Consider the following 17,167-nt stretch of genomic DNA (forward strand, 5'->3'; position numbering starts at 1 on the left):
TATAATGAATATGATTATGAGTGAGTCGAATGCGTCATCTTTAGTACACCTGCGCTGTCAGTGAGTCTAATGCGCCATCTCAGACACCTGTGCTGTCAGTGAGTCTAATGCATCATCTCAGACACCTCTGCTGTCAGTGAGTCTAATGTGTCACCACCAGACACCTGTGCTGTCAGTGAGTCTAATGCATCACCACCAGACACCTGTGCTGTCAGTGAGTCTAATGCATCATCTTTAGTACACCTGCGCTGTCAGTGAGTCTAATGCGTCATAACCAGACACCTGCGCTGTCAGTGAGTCTAATGCGTCATAACCAGACACCTGTGCTGTCAGTGAGTCTAATGCATCACCACCAGACACCTGTGCTGTCAGTGAGTCTAATGCGTCATCTTTAGTACACCTGCGCTGTCAGTGAGTCTAATGCGCCATCTCACACACCTGTGCTGTCAGTGAGTCTAATGCATCATCTCAGACACCTCTGCTGTCAGTGAGTCTAATGCGTCATCACCAGACACCTGTGCTGTCAGTGAGTATAATGCGCCATCTCACACACCTGTGCTGTCAGTGAGTCTAATGCATCATCTCAGACACCTCTGCTGTCAGTGAGTCTAATGCATCATCACCAGACACCTCTGCTGTCAGTGAGTCTAATGCATCACCACCAGACACCTGCGCTGTCAGTGAGTCTAATGTGTCATAACCAGACACCTGCGCTGTCAGTGAGTCTAATGCGTCACCACCAGACACCTGTACTGTCAGTGAGTCTAATGCGTGATCTTTAGTACACCTGCGCTGTCAGTGAGTCTAATGCGTGATCTTTAGTACACCTGCACTGTCAGTGAGTCTAATGCGTCATAACCAGACACCTGCGCTGTCAGTGAGTCTAATGCGTCACCACCAGACACCTGTGCTGTCAGTGAGTCTAATGCGTCATAACCAGACACCTGTGCTGTCAGTGAGTCTAATGCGTCATCTTTAGTACACCTGTGCTGTCAGTGAGTCTAATGCATCATCTCAGACACCTCTGCTGTCAGTGAGTCTAATACGTCACCACCAGACACCTGTGTGAGGGACCCTCAGCTGCAGATTCTTCATGCATTTAGGACACAAGTGATTGTTTTGCTGCACTGAGGTGATGTGTAAGGTATAAGGCATAAAGGATTTCCGGCTGGGCATTGTGGCACATGCCAGGAAGATGAGGCAGGTGGATTGTGCATTTGGTCTATATAACAAGTTCTAGGCTAGCCTGGTATATATAGTAAGACACTGTCTCAAGAAATCCCCTCCCTCAAAAGCCAACAAAATAAAAATCAAAATTAGTCCTATACTTATCACCCATGAGGAACACTTGGAGAGCCTTTGTCAAATGCAGATTCTGAGTGTGTCTGGCAGCGCTCACACCTGCAGTCCCAGCCCTTGGAGGGCCTAGAGGATTAGGGGTTCAAGGCCAGCCTGTGCTACCCACAACTTGTCTTAAAAACAAATAAAACCAGGAAACCCAGGCCTGGTGACTCATGATTGTCATCCCAGCACCCAGATGGCTGAGGCAGGACGTTCAAAAGTTCAAGGCCAGCCTGGGTTACACAGCAAGACCAAGGTATTAGGGAGAGCAGTTGGAAAGACAGTAGTGTCACCTGTGAGAAGGTGACAGTAAAAGAAGACAGGGAACAGTAGGTGTCCTGCTCGAAGCGAGGGGGTCAGATTTGGCTCATCCTGGGGTGATGTTGAAGCAGTCTCTGACGGGTCAAGTGTGTCGCTGCAGACCAGGTCTTCATGGAGACTGCTGCTTTGTGTCTAAGTCTGGATTAGTGTGAAGGATTAGTTGTGGCCTTGTTGGAGGAGGTCTGTCGCTGGGGGTGGGCTTTGAATTGTTAGTTCTCTCTGCCTCATGGCTGTCACGTGATAGATGCAAGCTCTCGGCTGCTGCTCCATCACCATGTCTGCCTGCCTGCTGCCTTGTTACCCCGCCATGAGGGACGGCATGGACCATAACCCTCTGGAACTATAATCCTCAAATTAAGTGCTTTTATAAATTGCCTTGGAGCCAGATAGTGGTGGCACATGCCTTTAATCCCAGCATTTGGGAGGCAGAGACAGGCAGATCTCTGTGAGTTTGAGACCAACCTGGTCTACAGAGTGAGTTCCAGGACAGCCAGGGCTACACAGAGAAACCCTGTCTTGAAAAACAAAGAAAAAAAAAAGAAAAACAAAGAAAAAGTAACTAAGACAGAGGTGGTGTGGGAGGCATTGGAGGTTCTCTTTCTCAGTTGCATTCATCAGAATCACAGATACAGGCAGCCACATGGGGGATACCAGTGTGTGTTGAGAATGGGGGTCTCCACTGATGCCTACCCTAAAGGCTTGTGGTTCCAAGCGCTATTAGAGGCCTATGACTCTCATGAGACATCACGTCTGTGGCTACAGAGCTGGCTAAAGCCCAAGCAAAGGATGCTGGGATGGGGTGGGTAAGGGACACAGTATGGGGCAGCTGCCTCTGGAAGCAGCCAAACTGTCCTCAGCTGCTGCAAGGGTAGAGGATTTGGTGACAGGATTTGGGACTGTCTAACTCAGCCCGGAACTAACACCCTCCTCCCCTTCACATGGGCACCTTGTCCTGCCCCTCAAGCCTGTCAAAGCTCAGAATAACCCTGAGAACCAGACAGCAGGATGGCAGGGGCTCTGCTTGGTGCCCTGCTTCTCTTGGCACTCCTTGGTAGGGATAGGAATTAGGGGAGCCAGCTGGGTCCCTATCCCAACCTGAAGGGACCAGGGAAAAGGTGGAGACCGAGGCATAGACTGGGATAGTGCTTGGTCCCCAGGTGCACTATTGTTGGCTTAGGAGAAATGCAGAAAGATCCATACAGGAGGGCTGCACAGACCCAGGGGGCAGGGAGAAACCCGGGCTGTTGCTTCATGCCCAGTGATCCTTCCTTCTTGACGTACTCCAGGCAGAAGCGAGAGTAAGAATGAAGAGCTCAGCCTGTATCACCATCTCTTCGACAACTATGACCCAGAATGCCGGCCAGTTAGGAGACCGGAAGACACTGTGACCATCACCCTCAAGGTCACCCTAACCAACCTCATCTCACTGGTAAGCTACCCCTCCAGTCCTAAGCCTGCTTTCTCACATCTAACCCCAACTCCCGGCCTCAGGCAAGCTCGTTCCTCTTGTAGAACGAGAAGGAGGAGACCCTGACCACCAACGTCTGGATCGGAATTGTGAGTCAGATCTCGGGAGCAGTGCGAGGGTTCCCAGCCAACCCCCATCTTCCTACCAGGTGGGAGGTGGAGAGCACACCCTTCTGTCCCCTCCTCTCAGGACTGGCAGGACTACAGGCTCAACTTCAGCAAGGACGATTTTGCAGGCATAGAGACCCTGCGGGTCCCTTCAGAATCTGTATGGCTGCCAGAGATCGTTCTGGAAAATAAGTGAGGATTGGCCAAGAGGAAACGATTTTGGGGGGGACTTTGTTGGTGGAAGAGGTTCAGTACTCTTTTCAATACTGTGAAAAGCTTGTTCCCCACAGCATCGATGGGCAGTTTGGAGTGGCCTATGACTGCAATGTTCTGGTTAGCGAGGGAGGCTACGTGACCTGGTTGCCCCCTGCCATCTACCACAGCACCTGCGCAGTGGAGGTCACCTACTTCCCTTTCGACTGGCAGAACTGCTCTCTGGTTTTCCGGTGGGAAGAGTCACTTCAAGGAGGAGAGAGGGGAGCCTAGAGCGGGGACAGGGCCTGACGTGGAGGAGCGGGTGGGGGCTCGTTGGAAGGGCTGTGCAGGTAGAGGGGGCACTGAGATGCGTGGGAAGCTTTCCCTGGGTTTGCTGCCATCTTGTAGTTTATCCCATAGTCCCAGCTCCTCCCCAGGAAGAACATTACTTGAGTCCAGGAGTTTCTTGGACAACATGGTGAGCCCTTGTTCCAACCAAACCAGATGAGCAGAAAGTAGATGTGCTGGAGGGACGTGGGCAAGAGTGGAGCCATTGTGAGCTTCCGGGGCGGGACTAAGAAGGGCTTCCGGGGCGGGACTTCTGGGGTGAAGCCTTGCCGTGTTTCACAGCTCGCAGACCTACAATGCTGAAGAAGTGGAGTTCATCTTTGCGGTGGATGACAACGGCCAGACCATCAACAAGATTGAAATTGACACCGAAGCTTTTACTGGTGAAGAGGCTATCACTTTCTCCAAAACCTTTCCCGGAAGAGGGCCATGGGGGGTGGGGGAGCTTGCAGAGCCTGACTTGGGCCACACAACTGGAGCTTGCTCTTTTTGAAGTCAATCTCGATTGTCACACTAGGCCTCTCTCTTTCACACCCTTACCGGGAATGTCCCTCTCTGCCCATACTTCCTCTATGCCGACAGCCCAGGGTCCTGACAGCTGCGCCCACCTGCTCAGCCTAGAGTTGCAGGTATGTGTGCTGACTGCACCCCATGCCCTGCAGAGAATGGAGAATGGGCCATTGACTACTGTCCAGGCATGATTCGCCATTATAAGGGAGGCTCTGAAGAAGTCCCTGGAGAAACTGACATCATCTACACGCTTATCATCCGCCGGAAGCCGCTCTTTTACGTCATTAACATCATTGTACCTTGTGTACTCATTTCCGGCTTGGTGCTGCTTGCTTACTTCCTGCCTGCGCAGGGTAAGGGGTGACCCCTGGCTTCTAAAACCCAGGCTAGGCTCCCTTTCTGGGACGCTTCTCACGGAATGCTCCCTCTAGCTGGTGGCCAGAAATGCACCGTCTCAATCAACGTCCTGCTAGCCCAGACTGTCTTCTTGTTCCTAATTGCCCAGAAAATTCCAGAGACATCTCTGAGCGTGCCACTGCTGGGCAGGTAACCTCAAAGTGGATCTAACAGAGATGGGGTACCAGCATGGAGGGCGGAGCCAAAGAAGGTTGGCGTAGGGGACTTGCAGTTGTCCCGTTCTGGGTTTTTATTTGGACACAGGGTGGGGCTGGGACAGTGATGGATTATCTGGTCCCCCGTTCTCCTCACTGCTGTTGGATGCCACCTTGGGGTCTCCCGGGTATCTCTGTTGAGAGGTCAGTATGGCTTAGTATAACCTCAGTCCCATCTCCTCTGACCCGTGTCACACCCCTTATTCTGAACGTACCGGATCCCCGGGGACCCCAAGGCCCAGTTGGCGTAGGGTTTGTTGCAGGGATGAGGTGGACCCGTGCAAACCCCGTCCGCACAGGCACAGCCACGCCCCCTGGATCAGGTACCGGACACTTGCGCCAGCTGCTGCTCCAGCTTGCCGAATCCCCTGCCCTGCAGCCAGGGCTACACGGGCCAGTGCCCTACCCGGATCCCCAGTGTTTGGGGCTGCGACCAGGCAGCCGTCGCTGCTGTCCAGCACTTCCTGCTGTAGCCACAGGACTGAGATCTGCATTGGGGGCACAGGGGCTAGAGGTCTCTGCCTTTGCTGGCCTAGCCCCCCCCCCCCCCCCCGCTTTTCTTTCCGTCCCTCAACTCCCCAGAGCTGCACCTCTAACAAGGTGGCTCCAAAGCTCATGATGCTGGTTGCAGCTTCTCTTAGCACCAGCCCCAAGGTGGCCTTCTGGGCAGGCGGCTTATTGGATTCCAGGGGCTCCTGGGACTTAAGTTCTCTGAACCTTTGGACCAGATATTCGTGAGCTGCGGCCACAGCAAGTTCCAGGGAAGACAGAAGCGGAGGCTGTAGGGCCACCTGGAGAAGCAGGGGTAGTGGAGTGGAAAGGGTCACAGCAGCAGGCGCTGGAGACCTCTCTAGATGCCGCCTTTGGGTGGGCCGTTCTCATACTCACCTCGGTGGAGCTGTGGAAGTGGTAGACCCACAGCAGTGTGTCCAAGTTGCTGGGAGTCCCCTTCATGGCCGCAACAGATGGTAGATGCGGGGGAAGGGGGAGGGCGGACGATACTGGTGTTGTGGAGGGGTAGCCAGGGGAAGTAACTCCACCACTCCCGCGCGGAGGTGTTTGTGAGGTAGAGGACAGCTAGCGGCTTGTCCTGTTTTGTGGGATGCTGTGACATCATGCCTCCTGGGTATGTATCTCAGGTATCTTATTTTCGTCATGGTGGTTGCCACGCTTATTGTTATGAATTGCGTCATCGTGCTCAACGTGTCTTTGCGGACGCCGACGACTCATACCACATCCCCTCGGCTGCGCCAAGTAAGCTTAAGCGCTGGTTGAGTGAAGGACAGCCCAGGGTGGGAGGCGGGCTTGGAACTTATCTCTGCCCTGGCCACAGATTTTATTGGAGCTACTGCCACGCCTCCTGGGCTCGAGCCCACCCTCCGAGGCTCCCCGAGCTGCCTCACCTGCGAGGCGCGCCTCCTCTGTAGGCATTCTGCTCCGAGCAGAGGAGCTCATCCTGAAAAAGCCGCGGAGTGAGCTCGTGTTTGAGGGGCAGAGGCATCGGCATGGGGCTTGGACTGGTGAGCACCGCTCTTGGTGGGGCAAAGGCACACACTTGCATTGGGATGTTCTTTAATGACTTGGTGTCGCCCTTTTAGCTGCCCTCTGCCAGAACCTGGGCGCTGCAGCCCCTGAAATCCGCTGTTGTGTGGATGCTGTGAACTTTGTGGCTGAGAGCACACGAGACCAGGAAGCCAACGAAGAGGTGGGTTAGGTTGAGTGAGTGCCGCTAAGGCCCTTCCCTCATTCCCTCTCTTGCGCTAAGCTGTCCCCCACAGGAAGTGTCCGACTGGGTGCGCATGGGGAAAGCCCTCGACAACGTCTGCTTTTGGGCAGCTCTGGTGCTCTTCAGCGTCGGTTCCTGCCTCATCTTCCTTGGGGGTTACTTTAACCAAGTTCCTGATCTCCCCTACCCACCGTGTATCCAACCCTGAGCCTGCACTAGCACCCACTTCACCCCTCCCCCTGCAAGAAGTCGACTTTGCCAACAGGCTGACAATAAATCCATTTTGTGAACTTCCAGGAGGGTTGTGTGGCCACGTGGGAAGGTCTGGCTCCTCGGGGTCAATGTGTATAGCAGTCAGGCGATTTGGCCAGGCACTTGAAGTCAACTCTCTAGGGCAGGGTTTGCCCTTGGTTCGGTCTCACTACCTCTTGGCTCCTTTGATCCATCAGACCTCGCTGAGGCTTTGCCCAGACTTAGACATAGGAACACTGAAGTCAGATGCTGGGCTCTCAACATGGTGGGAGCTGGTAGAATCGTCTTTATTAACAAACGGGTATCCAAGGCCACTACATTGAGAAAGGATACAGGAGGGGGAAGGGCTACCTGCTGCTCACACTATATACAGATGCAAGCAAGGGGGCATGAAGGGAGGGGAGGGTGGGAAGGAGGAATGTTTTGGCTATGGGGTCCCTCCTCCATTCCCTGGGACCTGGGGGAGGGGAAATCATTAAAGTGCTTTCAGAAAATGAGGACATAGTCCCTGCCCCTGGAGTGGCTGGTGACCCTCCCCCCCAGAACCCAGGGCCCAGTGACCCCCCCCAGAGTCTGGTACATTCAAGGGGGGAGCCGGCTCCCCTGGCGTGCAAATAAAGGGGTACAGGGCCCTGCTCAGTCAGCAGCAATGGGGTAAGGGGGTCCAAGCCCCAAGCACTCTCCTCTTAAGTGGAGAAAAGGGGAGGGGCAAGTCCCACTCAATTCCTGGTGAGGGGAAGCTGTGTCATTCCCCAGAAGTTGGGGACAGGCACAGTTTTGAAAACATGTTGGGAGAAAGGATGGTCACGTGATCACAAAAGCTTCAGGGATCAGAGGTCACGTTCCCAGCAGGCTCCAGTGAATCAAACCAGTAAAAGCAAAAGCCCAAAGGGAGAGGGGGAGCAGGGCTGGGCGGCCTGGGCGGTCTGGCTGTGGGGAGAGAGCTGGGTCCATGGGGAGCCCAGCCCAGGGCCTCATCACCAGTTCATGATGCAGTTACGGTTCAGAGTCATAAAGTAAACTTGGCTGCTTCCCCCAGAGCGGACTGAGGCAAAAAACACCTGGATGAGGTAGAAAAGCCATCACGAAGGGCTAAAGTGTGTGTGTGTGTGTGTGTGTGTGTGTGTATGTGTGTTTGTGGGTGGGGAATCCTGAGCTGGGAAAGGGAAGAGGAAGTGAGACAAACTACAGAATGCTGCATGCTTCTCCCCACCCCAGTGAAAGGCCGAGGTGTGTTACCAGACCCCTGGGGTAAAGACAACAGAACCCAAGGGGAAGAAGGCTGGTGGCTCTGGCCCCCAGATCTGCCCAGCACAAGGCGTGGACAGCCAGCCTAGCACAGGTGGGCTCCCTCGCATGCACGCTGCCTCACCTTATCATTCCGCTCACACAGGAACTTGAGCCTCTGGGCTCGTTTGTGCATGAAGACCCCATCTAGGTGGCCTGTCTCCACAGAGCGGATCTCAATGGCTTTCTCACCCCAGCCCATTATCTGGTTGGAGCAGATGTAGGCTGAAGGGAGACGATGGTAGAAAGGCTGTAAGGAGGTTGTCCTGGTCACCTCAGGGTAAGCCATCCGGGAGGCGGCTGTCGCTTACCCACAGAGGTGGGCATCTCTCCCCACTGCAGCACCACATCCTTGATGATCCGCCCATAGGTGTTGACATAGACACCCTCGTCTTCATAGCACAGCAGCATCTCCATGCCGTCGGTGTTGGGGAGGAAGATGATGGCGTGGGGCGTGATCTGGCTCTGGATCTGGGGAGAGAGAATGGGGTGAGTAGGGTCCTCAAGTCTGATGTCCAGGATGGGCTGGTTCCACTTGCTCCACAGCCCTGCTAAGCTCACGTGCACAGGGATGTAGATGTCATAACTGTTCCCAGAGTCAACATCCACAGCATGGAAGCCAGCACTGGAGCCATAGATGACCTTGAGTCGCTGTCCCTCCTCTACGGTCAGGTCCACCAGCAGAGGGCGGTGAGGGAGGTCAGCAAAGGACTGTGGGGGAGAGAAGACTCAGGGAAGAAAGTGCAGGAGCAGAACCTTCAAATGTACTGAAGGCTGAGGCTGCCATTACCTTGAAGGCCATAAATTTGTGGTAGGGTTTAGGAGCCCAGGCATACACCTCCACAGAGCTCTTCAGGGCAATGACCAGGAACTTAATACGCTCATATTTCACTGGGGGCAAGAAAGGGGGATGCAATGACTTCTGCTGTCAGGCTTTGATGACCTCTGCATTTAGCCCAGACCTCGTTTCTCCCTGGCTACTGTGTTGTGGCATCCTCACCAACACGATAGTGGCCACAGCCCTCCATGTCCCCCACAGTGGTCCACCCTTGCTTCTTCTCCACCTCTGGGTCATTGTGCAGAATCTTATTCCGCAGCCAGGACAGGTAATATACCCGAAGTTTGTTCCTTTTCCCTGAGAGATAGACACACACATACACACATAAAAACTCATACTTATTCCCATCAAAGGCCCCATTTGTGTGCTGCTTCACACAATGCTGTTTGCACACCAAGGCCGCTTTCCTCCCAGGCTGAAGCTGACAAAGCCAGAGTTGAGACAGGCACCTGAGATGGTGATGAGCAGGTTGAGCCCCTCCAGCACGTCCATTTGCTGGAAGCGTCGCCGCCCAATGAGTCCATACACTTTGCCCTGTCCACTCCGGTCCAGCAGCATCAGCCCATTCTCTGTGCCCACCAGGAGGTTGACCCCTGCAATAGGAGTCCTTGGATAGGTCAGAGGCAGACCCGGCTCTCCCCTGACCAGGATCAGGATCATGGAAGCTGTACCCAGATCCCTTTCAGCCCTGGCTTACCCCAGAGGGCTGCACAGAGGATCTCCGAATTGAATCGCTTCTTGTACTTCCGAATCTCGGGAGTTTCACTATGAGCCCGGGTGTTGGTGGGGTTGACGTTGACCACAGAGCCTTTCCTCACATCGAACTGCAGCTGGTCAAGACGACCACCCTCTCCACCTACTAGGGCTGCCAAGATGAAGAGGAGGGAGGGTGGCTGCAGCCCTCCAGTGTCTGTTCTTATTCCTATGCTATATCTGATCTTGGCACTTCGGAATTCTCAGTAAGGGAAGAGAAAGACTTCAGAGCAGAGGTGCACGAAAAGAACAGAGATAAAAGAATCCCGGCCTTGAGGCCAAGGCCTAGCTCAAATCCTTCATCTGTCACTCAACCGTTCAACTTTTACCCAGTTCCCTTAGCCATCCTGAGCAACTGCCCCTCAGAAGCCCTCGTCCAGGCAGGGGCTAAGCCTCAAAAGAGAGGCCAGTGCGTACGGCACATGCCTTTAATTCCAGCACTTGGCAAGCAGAGGCAGGCAGTTCTCTGAGAGTTCGAAGCCAGCCTAGTCTACAGAGTGAGTTCCAGGGCAGCCAGAGTTCTTATACAGAGAAACCGTCAAAAAATTTTTTCTTTTCTATGTATGCAGGTATCCATGGAGGCTGAAAAAGGCATCTGATCCTTTGACTCGAAGTTAAGGAGGGTGTGAGGTGTGTGATGTGGATGTTAGGACCAAACTTGGGTTCTCTGGAAGAGTAGCACATACTTTTAGCCACTGAGCCATCTCTTCAGCCCCATGCTTATCCTTTGTAAAGCTACATTCTCAGCTAGCTCTGAAGTCAGTCTCACGGTAGATATTTCCTCCTGTCCTCACCTGTGATAGGGATGGTGTCCCCACTGCCTCCGGGCTGGTAGATCCCTAGGTCGACAAACATGGTGAAAGAGCTCTTCCCAGGGGCCTTTACCAACCCACGAGACTGGTACTGTGGGGAGAGGGAAGAGTCAAGAGCCACGTGTGGCAGTGGGACAGACCCTAGCCCTCCTGAGTTCACAGTGCTCCCATCACCCACCCTTTTGCAAACTGTTTGCGGGGCTCTCTCTTTAGTCAGGGACCTACGTCAGCACACTTACATCACTGCCTCCATCCTTTGTGGGAGGGCTTTGACCTTTGCTGTTCTCAGTAGGTGAGTGGCTGGGCTGGACCACATCGGGCAGGTTTGTGTAGCCATTGCTGTCAGCAAGCAGCAGGCTTCGTTCCTCTTCAGGAGTCTGTAGAACAGACAGAAGTCAGGTAGGGCTCAGAGGGCCTGCCGCAGGTGTAAGAAAGGGTAGGGAGACCCACTCACACGCTGGACCACCATGGTGCCTCCACCATATGGGGGCTGGGTCCCGGCTATCTCCTCAACATCATGAACCACCATGGTGCTGACGCTGTCCGTATCTCCGTCACTGCTGTGGGAAAGAGGTCCTGCCTGCCATACAATGCCACAGGAAGCAGGTGACAGCGGAGACTAGGGCTTTCAGTCTCCTTTAAAGTCCTCACTGACTCAAGTGTTTTCTGAGTGGCCCTCAGGGCAGGCTGGCAAAGAGACAGAGGAGCATCTGGAAGGGCCCCCCACAACTGACAGTACAGTGGACGCGGTGGGAAGCTAGCACTCCACCCTGGCACAGCCTCACTCCCGCCTTCCCTGAATCTCTCCTCTCCTTGTCCTGATAGGGGGCCTGCCCTAGGACACCCCATACCGGCCCCCGGGAGTGTCTCTGCTCCCCTCTGACGGCTCCCCATCGCCTTCCTCATCCTCATCTTCACTGCTCTCCACCTCCTCACTGGATGAGGAATAGTCCATGGCCTTCTTGGGAGGCCTAGGGGCCTCATCCAGGGTCCGCTCTTTGAGCAACACAAAATCCTGCAGGGAAGAAATGGCATGAGGGGACGCAGTGGGGCTTGGGTAGAAGCAATACATAGGGGGCTGCCAGTGGAGCTGCAGACAGGGAACAGAGAGGGCTCCCCAACAACCCCTCTCACTAACCTCACCAATTGCTCGCTTATAGCTCTGGGAGGGGCCGCGGAGGAGGAAAGGCAGCCAGGAGGAAGCAGGAGAGATGGTGAGAAAGGTTAGTGGCATGGGAGGTGCTGTGTGGCCTGGGACTGCCCTCGTCCTCTCATGGGAGTGAAGGGGTCGGCCCTGGTCCCAGTACCCAGGACCCTGAAGGCTGCACATCCTGCCCCCAGATCACTCACTGCGGGCCGGCCTGGCCTTGAACGGTGGTCTTCAGGCTTGGCTTTGTTCCCAGGGGAGAGCACTGGTGAGCTGTCCAGTTTTGTGGAGGCTGGGCATGGCAGGGTGGAAGAAAGAAGGTCACAGATACGTACAAAGTGGCCTCAGGCCCATGCTGACCATAGGTCCCAACCCCACCCACAGGCCTCTTGTCCCTGTGGTGTTCTGGTCCTAAGCCACTAAAGGCCATAGACCCTGCTCTCAGTGTTGATCAAGACAAATTCAAGGCCCAGGTATGTCAGGCTGACATACCTCCCACACGGTTTCGGTTTCGTTCCAGTGAGCCAGCCTGAGGGAGGTGTCCATGAGAGGCTGGGAGGACACTGTCTGAGCGCTCCCAGCCAGGGTCACTCCTCCTGAGGTCGGGGTTACTGTGAAGGGACAGAGTTCATGTCAGAGATGTGCTTCCAGCCACCGCGTCAAGCTACACTGCAGGAGGAGCCACCACCAGGGAAGCAGGTGGCAGAAGTGAGAAGTGAGAGTGAGTGGGGCCAACTCCATTACCTAGAGGCGTTGGGCGGGCCAGGGGGCTGAGCTGGGGCCCCGGGAGGCGTGGGGGTGCCCCGCTCTGCCCGCCTCTGTAGATAGATTTGCCAGGCGGAGTTGCTGCGAGGTCTGTGGAGGGAGCAGAGGGTGCCGGGGCGGGTGGTGGTGGCACAAGGAGGGGCCGAGGTGCCTGGTTTGGGGCTTGCCCCACCCCTATGCAGGTAACCTGGCAAAGTCCCTATGTCTCTTACTCACTAGGCTGCCACATGACCCCACCCTGGTGTTGTGTACCTGGCACGGACAGCCTGAGCTGGCCGGGACCCTCCGGCCCCACTGGTGTTAAGGGCAGTGGCAATAGACGAGGTTCTCTGAGGAACCTGAAAAGAACAGGCGTTGACAAGATCTGTCAGTCATGTGCAGACGTCACACACATTCAACCCCAACCTAAGAAATGCAGTCTTCAGCATCCACGGAGAAACAAACAAGTCAGGCAAGTTACTGAGTATATCCAGGCTATGAGGCTGAAAAATGGCCAGTGGGATAAAGCCACCTATAAGTTATAAGAGTTGATAAGAAGCCTGAGCTAATGGGCCAGTCAGTTTATAGTTAATGTAGACTTCTGTGTGATCTCTTTGGGACTTAATGACTGTGGGAGCCAGGCAGGACAGAAGCCCCTCGCCAACAAATGGCGCCCATGTGGACAACATAAAGCCCGACAGAGCTGGGAAGTAATTCTAGACAAAAAAGAATAGAGTTAAGTACAACTTATTGACAGCAGCATTTTCTCAGGTGGGCTCTGCTTGCTAGAGGCAAATGTGTCTCGTTTTCTTCCTGACTCAGCTTTAGCTGTAAAACCTTGCAGCTCTTTTAAGAGGTCCTGCCATGAAACACTTAAATGGTGTTGATGAAAAGCTGACCACATGCTTTTTGGTTTTCAGCCATAGCAGGAAAAAGCCGCACCATTTTAAAATGCCAGCTTCCTGGGCCATCCTGCCAGCGCAAACTCTGACTCTTGAAGGCAGGAGGTCCGCCTACAGAGCGTGTGGTTTGTGAGCAGATTGCTGCAGCTTGCTTGCTGGCAGGGACCTTGAAACACCTTAGAGTTGTGGCAATAAACGTGGCTACAGCCGGTACCTCCACTATGAGGCTGGAATCTCAGAAAGCTAAGGAATGGGCTGGATCCAGCCATCAAACCCTCGGCTTTAAACCTACCCATATTGCTTAGCAAATTATAGACTCATGTGGTCCGAAAAAGAGAGATATACAGTAAAGAGAGATTCAAAGACAAAGAAAACCTCTAAATGTTTTACAGTGTGTTAAAAATATATGCAGGCTTTGGAGAGAAAAGAAAAAGGTTAGAATCCTTAAAAAAGAGAGAAAGAGTAGTTGGGTGTGGTGGTACACACCTTTAATCCCAACACTTAGAATACAGAGGTAGGCAGACCTCTGTGAGTTCAATGCATGGTGGCACACGCCTTTAATCCCAATGCTTGGGAGGCAGAGGCAGACAGATCTCTGTGAATTCAAGGTGTGGTGGCACACAACTTTAATCCCAGCATTTGGGAGGCAAAGACAAGGCAGATCTCTGTGGGTTCAAGGACAGTCAAAGACAAAGAGAACCTGACTCAAAAAGCCAAAAGTTAAAATAAAAATAAAAGAAACAGAATTTAGAATAAAGCCAAACAAAGATGAAAAATACACAGAGAGTCTGGATACTGTATATTATGTTCTCTTTGAATTGTTTGAATGCTGAGGAAAGAGCAACAGCTAGCTGCTAAAAGATATTTGTTTGTAAATGCTGCTGAATTAAGCCGGGCGGTTGTGGCGCACGCCTTTAATCCCAGCACTCGGGAGGCAGAGGCAGACGGATCTCTGTGAGTTCAAGACCAGCCTGGTCTACAAGAGCTAGTTCCAGGACAGGCTCCAAAGCCACAGAGAAACCCTGTCTCGAAAAACCAAAAACCAAAAAAAAAAAAAAAAAAAAAAAAAAAATGCTGCTGAATTAATCCAAGATAGGTATTTTGAAAATACCTTGACTTCAAAATGTATGTTACTTTGGAGAAGAGGATTTGCTTTTGTTTCCACAGAAAATGAGAAGCTGTGGATTCATTCTGAGTTAAGAAAAATCAGGTTTGATCAAGGAAGGCCACCTGAGAGATCTCCGGTAGAAACAGATGGCCCAGATATCAGAGTTCTACATCCAGAACAGATTCAAATGCTACCTGAGATGATCAGGCCTCACAGGATACTCCAGTCAGGACTTGATCATACTTCTAAATTTTCTTTAGGTCCCCATAAGATTATCAGTGCCCCCAACCAGCAGGAAGTAGCCTGGAAAACTACACCCACATTCCCAAAAAATGGACTATGGATATTTTCCTTTATTAAAAAAAAAAAAAAAACCAGAGGGGGAAGTGGTGTGGGACAATTGTATTCTGCCAATTATATTTTAAATAAATACTGATTGGTCAGTAGCAAGGCAGGAAGTATAGGCGGGACAACCAGACAGGAAGTAGAGGCGGGTCAATGAGATCAGGAGTATTCTGGGAAGAAGGAAGCTTTTTCTGCAGTTGTGAGCCCACCACAGAAGAAGCAAGATGTGACTACCTTGCTGAAAAAGGTACTGAGCCATGTGGCTAACATATTCTAGAATAATGGGCTAATATAAGTTATAAGAGTTAATAAGAAGCCTGAGCTAATGGGCCAATCAGTTTATAGTTAATGTAGACCTCTGTGTGATTTCTTTGGGACTTAACAATTGCAGGAATCAGGCAGGACAGAAACCCCAACAACAACCACCTTTATATATGACCCTTTGATACCAAGCAACTGGCTATTTCTCACCCCCCACTGTCACTGCTGTCTCCACCCTCTGGATGCTAACCCTTGCATGGCTGCCTTGCTTTCTTCCTTCCCACTCTCAACTCTATTTTCTTATCCTTCAGGGTTGTGCTTACCTTAGGTGGAGCCTCATTATCAGGCCGGACCCAGGATGGGGGGTTTGGGCTTGGGCCAGGCCCTTCCGAGGTGGGGTCTGAATTCTGGCGGATGACAGCTCCTCGGGCACTGGGCGTGGCAGTGGGTGTGGGGACAGCAGCAGGGTCAGGGTCGTGGGAGGCAGGGAAGGCAGCCAGGTTTCGAGTGGGTTGGTCCTGCAGGGACTGGGATCGGGGTACAGGTGCTGCATATGGCTTCAGTGGGACCCGGTGTGCTACCAGGCTCTGTAGGGAGAGACCAGGAAGGATGGGCTGCCTGCTGTGGCACATCCTGCAAACTAGGGTCTGGGCTGAGAAAAGTTCTTTCTCCCCTCAGCAGACGCTGGAGAAGACTAGACACACACAGCTGCAAACTGTCCACAGGGCTGTGACTGGTGTGCAGAAGACACTAGTGAATGCATGCACGTGTTCATGGATGCAGCTCTACCTGGCTTTGAGCAAAGCCACTTGTGCTGGGACAGGAATGGGGACAGACTCACCTTGTGCGGTCCTTCCTGAGGCTCCACAGGCCTCTGCATAGGAGGAGTTTGGGAAAGAGGTCCTGGGGGGCTAGGAGAGGCCTGGGAGATGGGGGGCTCTGGCCCTGTACTGCTTGGCTTCGTCTTGGCCAAGGGAGAGTTCTGCTGCTTATTCATCCTTGCTCTCTCTTCCACCTGTGATGCAAGAGGTCATCAGCAGGCCAGTGTCTGCTTCCCTGGTCTCAGAATCTAGATCCTCACTTGCTCCAAGCACTCCATCACTACAACCTCTGTTCCTCTGCCCTTCTCATGCCCATTTCTGTGCAGCAACCACACCTCACAACTTTCCAGCCCTTAGGCAAAAGACTGGCAGAATTGGGTCTTAGGGGATAAAGCAGGCTGTGAGTACCTCTCGGGCCCATGCTGGCTTGTCAGCAGGATTAATGCCCCGACCATAATGATACAGGGGCTTCCTGTCCCCAGGCAGGATCTGTTGCTGCTGCTGCTGCTGCTGCTTCTGGAGCTGTTGTTGTTGCTGCTGCTGCTGCAGGGACTTGAGGTAGGCATGCTCCTGCTGCAGCTGTCTCTGGAGCCGCTCCGACTGCCGCTGCTCCTCTAGCTGCTTCCGCTTGTATTCCTGGGCCCAACAGTAGGGACAGAGAGTCAGCAGGGTGTGGCCCTGTGAGTTAGAGCAGGCAGCCCTTCCTTTCCTCTACTGCCTACACAGGAGCTGCTTCCCTGGAAGTCCCTTTCCCTGATGTGTTTCCCATCCCAGTGCAGGAAAGCAGCTCAGGATGGCATCTTCCCGAGGACACCGAGGGACCCCGTTACCAGCAGCAGGGCCTGTTCCTGGAGCAGCTGTTGCTGAAGGATCTCGAGCTGTCGCTGCTCCTCCTCTAGCCTGTGACGGATATATTCCTGGGGGGTGGGGTGGGGCAGGGGGCAGGGAGAGAGGAGGCAGCAGAGGAGGGTGGCAGCAGCGGCAAAGGGAGGGAATCAGCGGGGTGAGGATGAGGGGGAACAAGGGTGGATGAGCCCCAGGGGGCAATGTGGCACAGATGGGAATAAGAGGAGACAAGGGATGAGGAGGAATCAGGTGGGTACCATGAGGGACAATGCCCCAGAGAGGAGTCAGGGATGGGCAGAGAGATGGGGAATGAAGACACAGAGACAGGAGGGCAGGGAGAAGGGTGGGGTTGAAGGGTAGGAGAAAACAGAGAGAAAGAGTGAAGCTAGAAAAGATAGGAGGAATCTGGGGGTAGGGGAGCGAA

General features: G+C 53.4%; 3 protein-coding genes across 13 annotated transcripts in view; 1 reads left to right on the forward strand and 2 right to left on the reverse strand.

The window, feature by feature from the left end:
- Nucleotides 1-263: 263 nt before the first annotated feature.
- Nucleotides 264-6,917, forward strand: Chrne (cholinergic receptor nicotinic epsilon subunit). The gene is made up of 15 exons (XM_042054881.1): nucleotides 264-371; nucleotides 588-758; nucleotides 863-955; nucleotides 2,281-2,461; nucleotides 2,949-3,091; nucleotides 3,175-3,219; nucleotides 3,320-3,429; nucleotides 3,528-3,683; nucleotides 4,063-4,163; nucleotides 4,443-4,643; nucleotides 4,722-4,836; nucleotides 6,041-6,155; nucleotides 6,235-6,421; nucleotides 6,500-6,606; nucleotides 6,680-6,917. Exons 1-15 carry the CDS (start codon nucleotides 264-266, stop codon nucleotides 6,833-6,835), a joined length of 1,989 nt encoding a protein of 662 aa, XP_041910815.1. The 3' UTR covers nucleotides 6,836-6,917.
- C4H17orf107 (chromosome 4 C17orf107 homolog) lies at nucleotides 4,786-6,171 on the reverse strand. Its single transcript, XM_038328599.1, has 4 exons — nucleotides 5,790-6,171; nucleotides 5,492-5,692; nucleotides 5,117-5,389; nucleotides 4,786-5,035 (listed from the first exon to the last, which is right to left on the reverse strand). The coding sequence occupies exons 1-4, from the start codon at nucleotides 5,853-5,855 to the stop codon at nucleotides 4,937-4,939; spliced, it is 639 nt and encodes a 212-aa protein (XP_038184527.1). The 5' UTR covers nucleotides 5,856-6,171; the 3' UTR covers nucleotides 4,786-4,936.
- Nucleotides 6,918-7,121: 204 nt separating the features above from the next.
- Mink1 (misshapen like kinase 1) overlaps nucleotides 7,122-17,167 on the reverse strand; it is a 56,976-nt gene continuing 46,930 nt past the window's right edge. For 2 of the 11 annotated variants that reach the window (XM_038328587.2, XM_038328594.2), the window contains exons 14-32: nucleotides 16,306-16,533; nucleotides 15,918-16,091; nucleotides 15,400-15,663; nucleotides 12,734-12,819; nucleotides 12,461-12,571; nucleotides 12,209-12,327; nucleotides 11,920-12,008; nucleotides 11,421-11,731; nucleotides 11,024-11,129; nucleotides 10,809-10,946; nucleotides 10,552-10,660; nucleotides 9,702-9,869; nucleotides 9,454-9,597; nucleotides 9,167-9,301; nucleotides 8,957-9,057; nucleotides 8,728-8,877; nucleotides 8,478-8,637; nucleotides 8,252-8,391; nucleotides 7,122-7,940 (exon numbers count right to left, since the gene is read on the reverse strand). In XM_038328587.2, the coding sequence (XP_038184515.1) occupies nucleotides 7,857-7,940; nucleotides 8,252-8,391; nucleotides 8,478-8,637; nucleotides 8,728-8,877; nucleotides 8,957-9,057; nucleotides 9,167-9,301; nucleotides 9,454-9,597; nucleotides 9,702-9,869; nucleotides 10,552-10,660; nucleotides 10,809-10,946; nucleotides 11,024-11,129; nucleotides 11,421-11,731; nucleotides 11,920-12,008; nucleotides 12,209-12,327; nucleotides 12,461-12,571; nucleotides 12,734-12,819; nucleotides 15,400-15,663; nucleotides 15,918-16,091; nucleotides 16,306-16,533 (2,817 nt within the window). In that variant the 3' untranslated portion in view covers nucleotides 7,122-7,856. The remainder of the gene's footprint in view (nucleotides 7,941-8,251; nucleotides 8,392-8,477; nucleotides 8,638-8,727; nucleotides 8,878-8,956; nucleotides 9,058-9,166; nucleotides 9,302-9,453; nucleotides 9,598-9,701; nucleotides 9,870-10,551; nucleotides 10,661-10,808; nucleotides 10,947-11,023; nucleotides 11,130-11,420; nucleotides 11,732-11,919; nucleotides 12,009-12,208; nucleotides 12,328-12,460; nucleotides 12,572-12,733; nucleotides 12,820-15,399; nucleotides 15,664-15,917; nucleotides 16,092-16,305; nucleotides 16,534-17,167) is intronic. The other 9 variants (XM_038328592.2, XM_038328591.2, XM_038328595.2 and 6 more) reach the window with 9 other exon arrangements.

This window comes from Arvicola amphibius, chromosome 4 (genome assembly GCF_903992535.2).
Source record: "Arvicola amphibius chromosome 4, mArvAmp1.2, whole genome shotgun sequence".
Classification (NCBI taxonomy): domain Eukaryota; kingdom Metazoa; phylum Chordata; class Mammalia; order Rodentia; family Cricetidae; genus Arvicola; species Arvicola amphibius.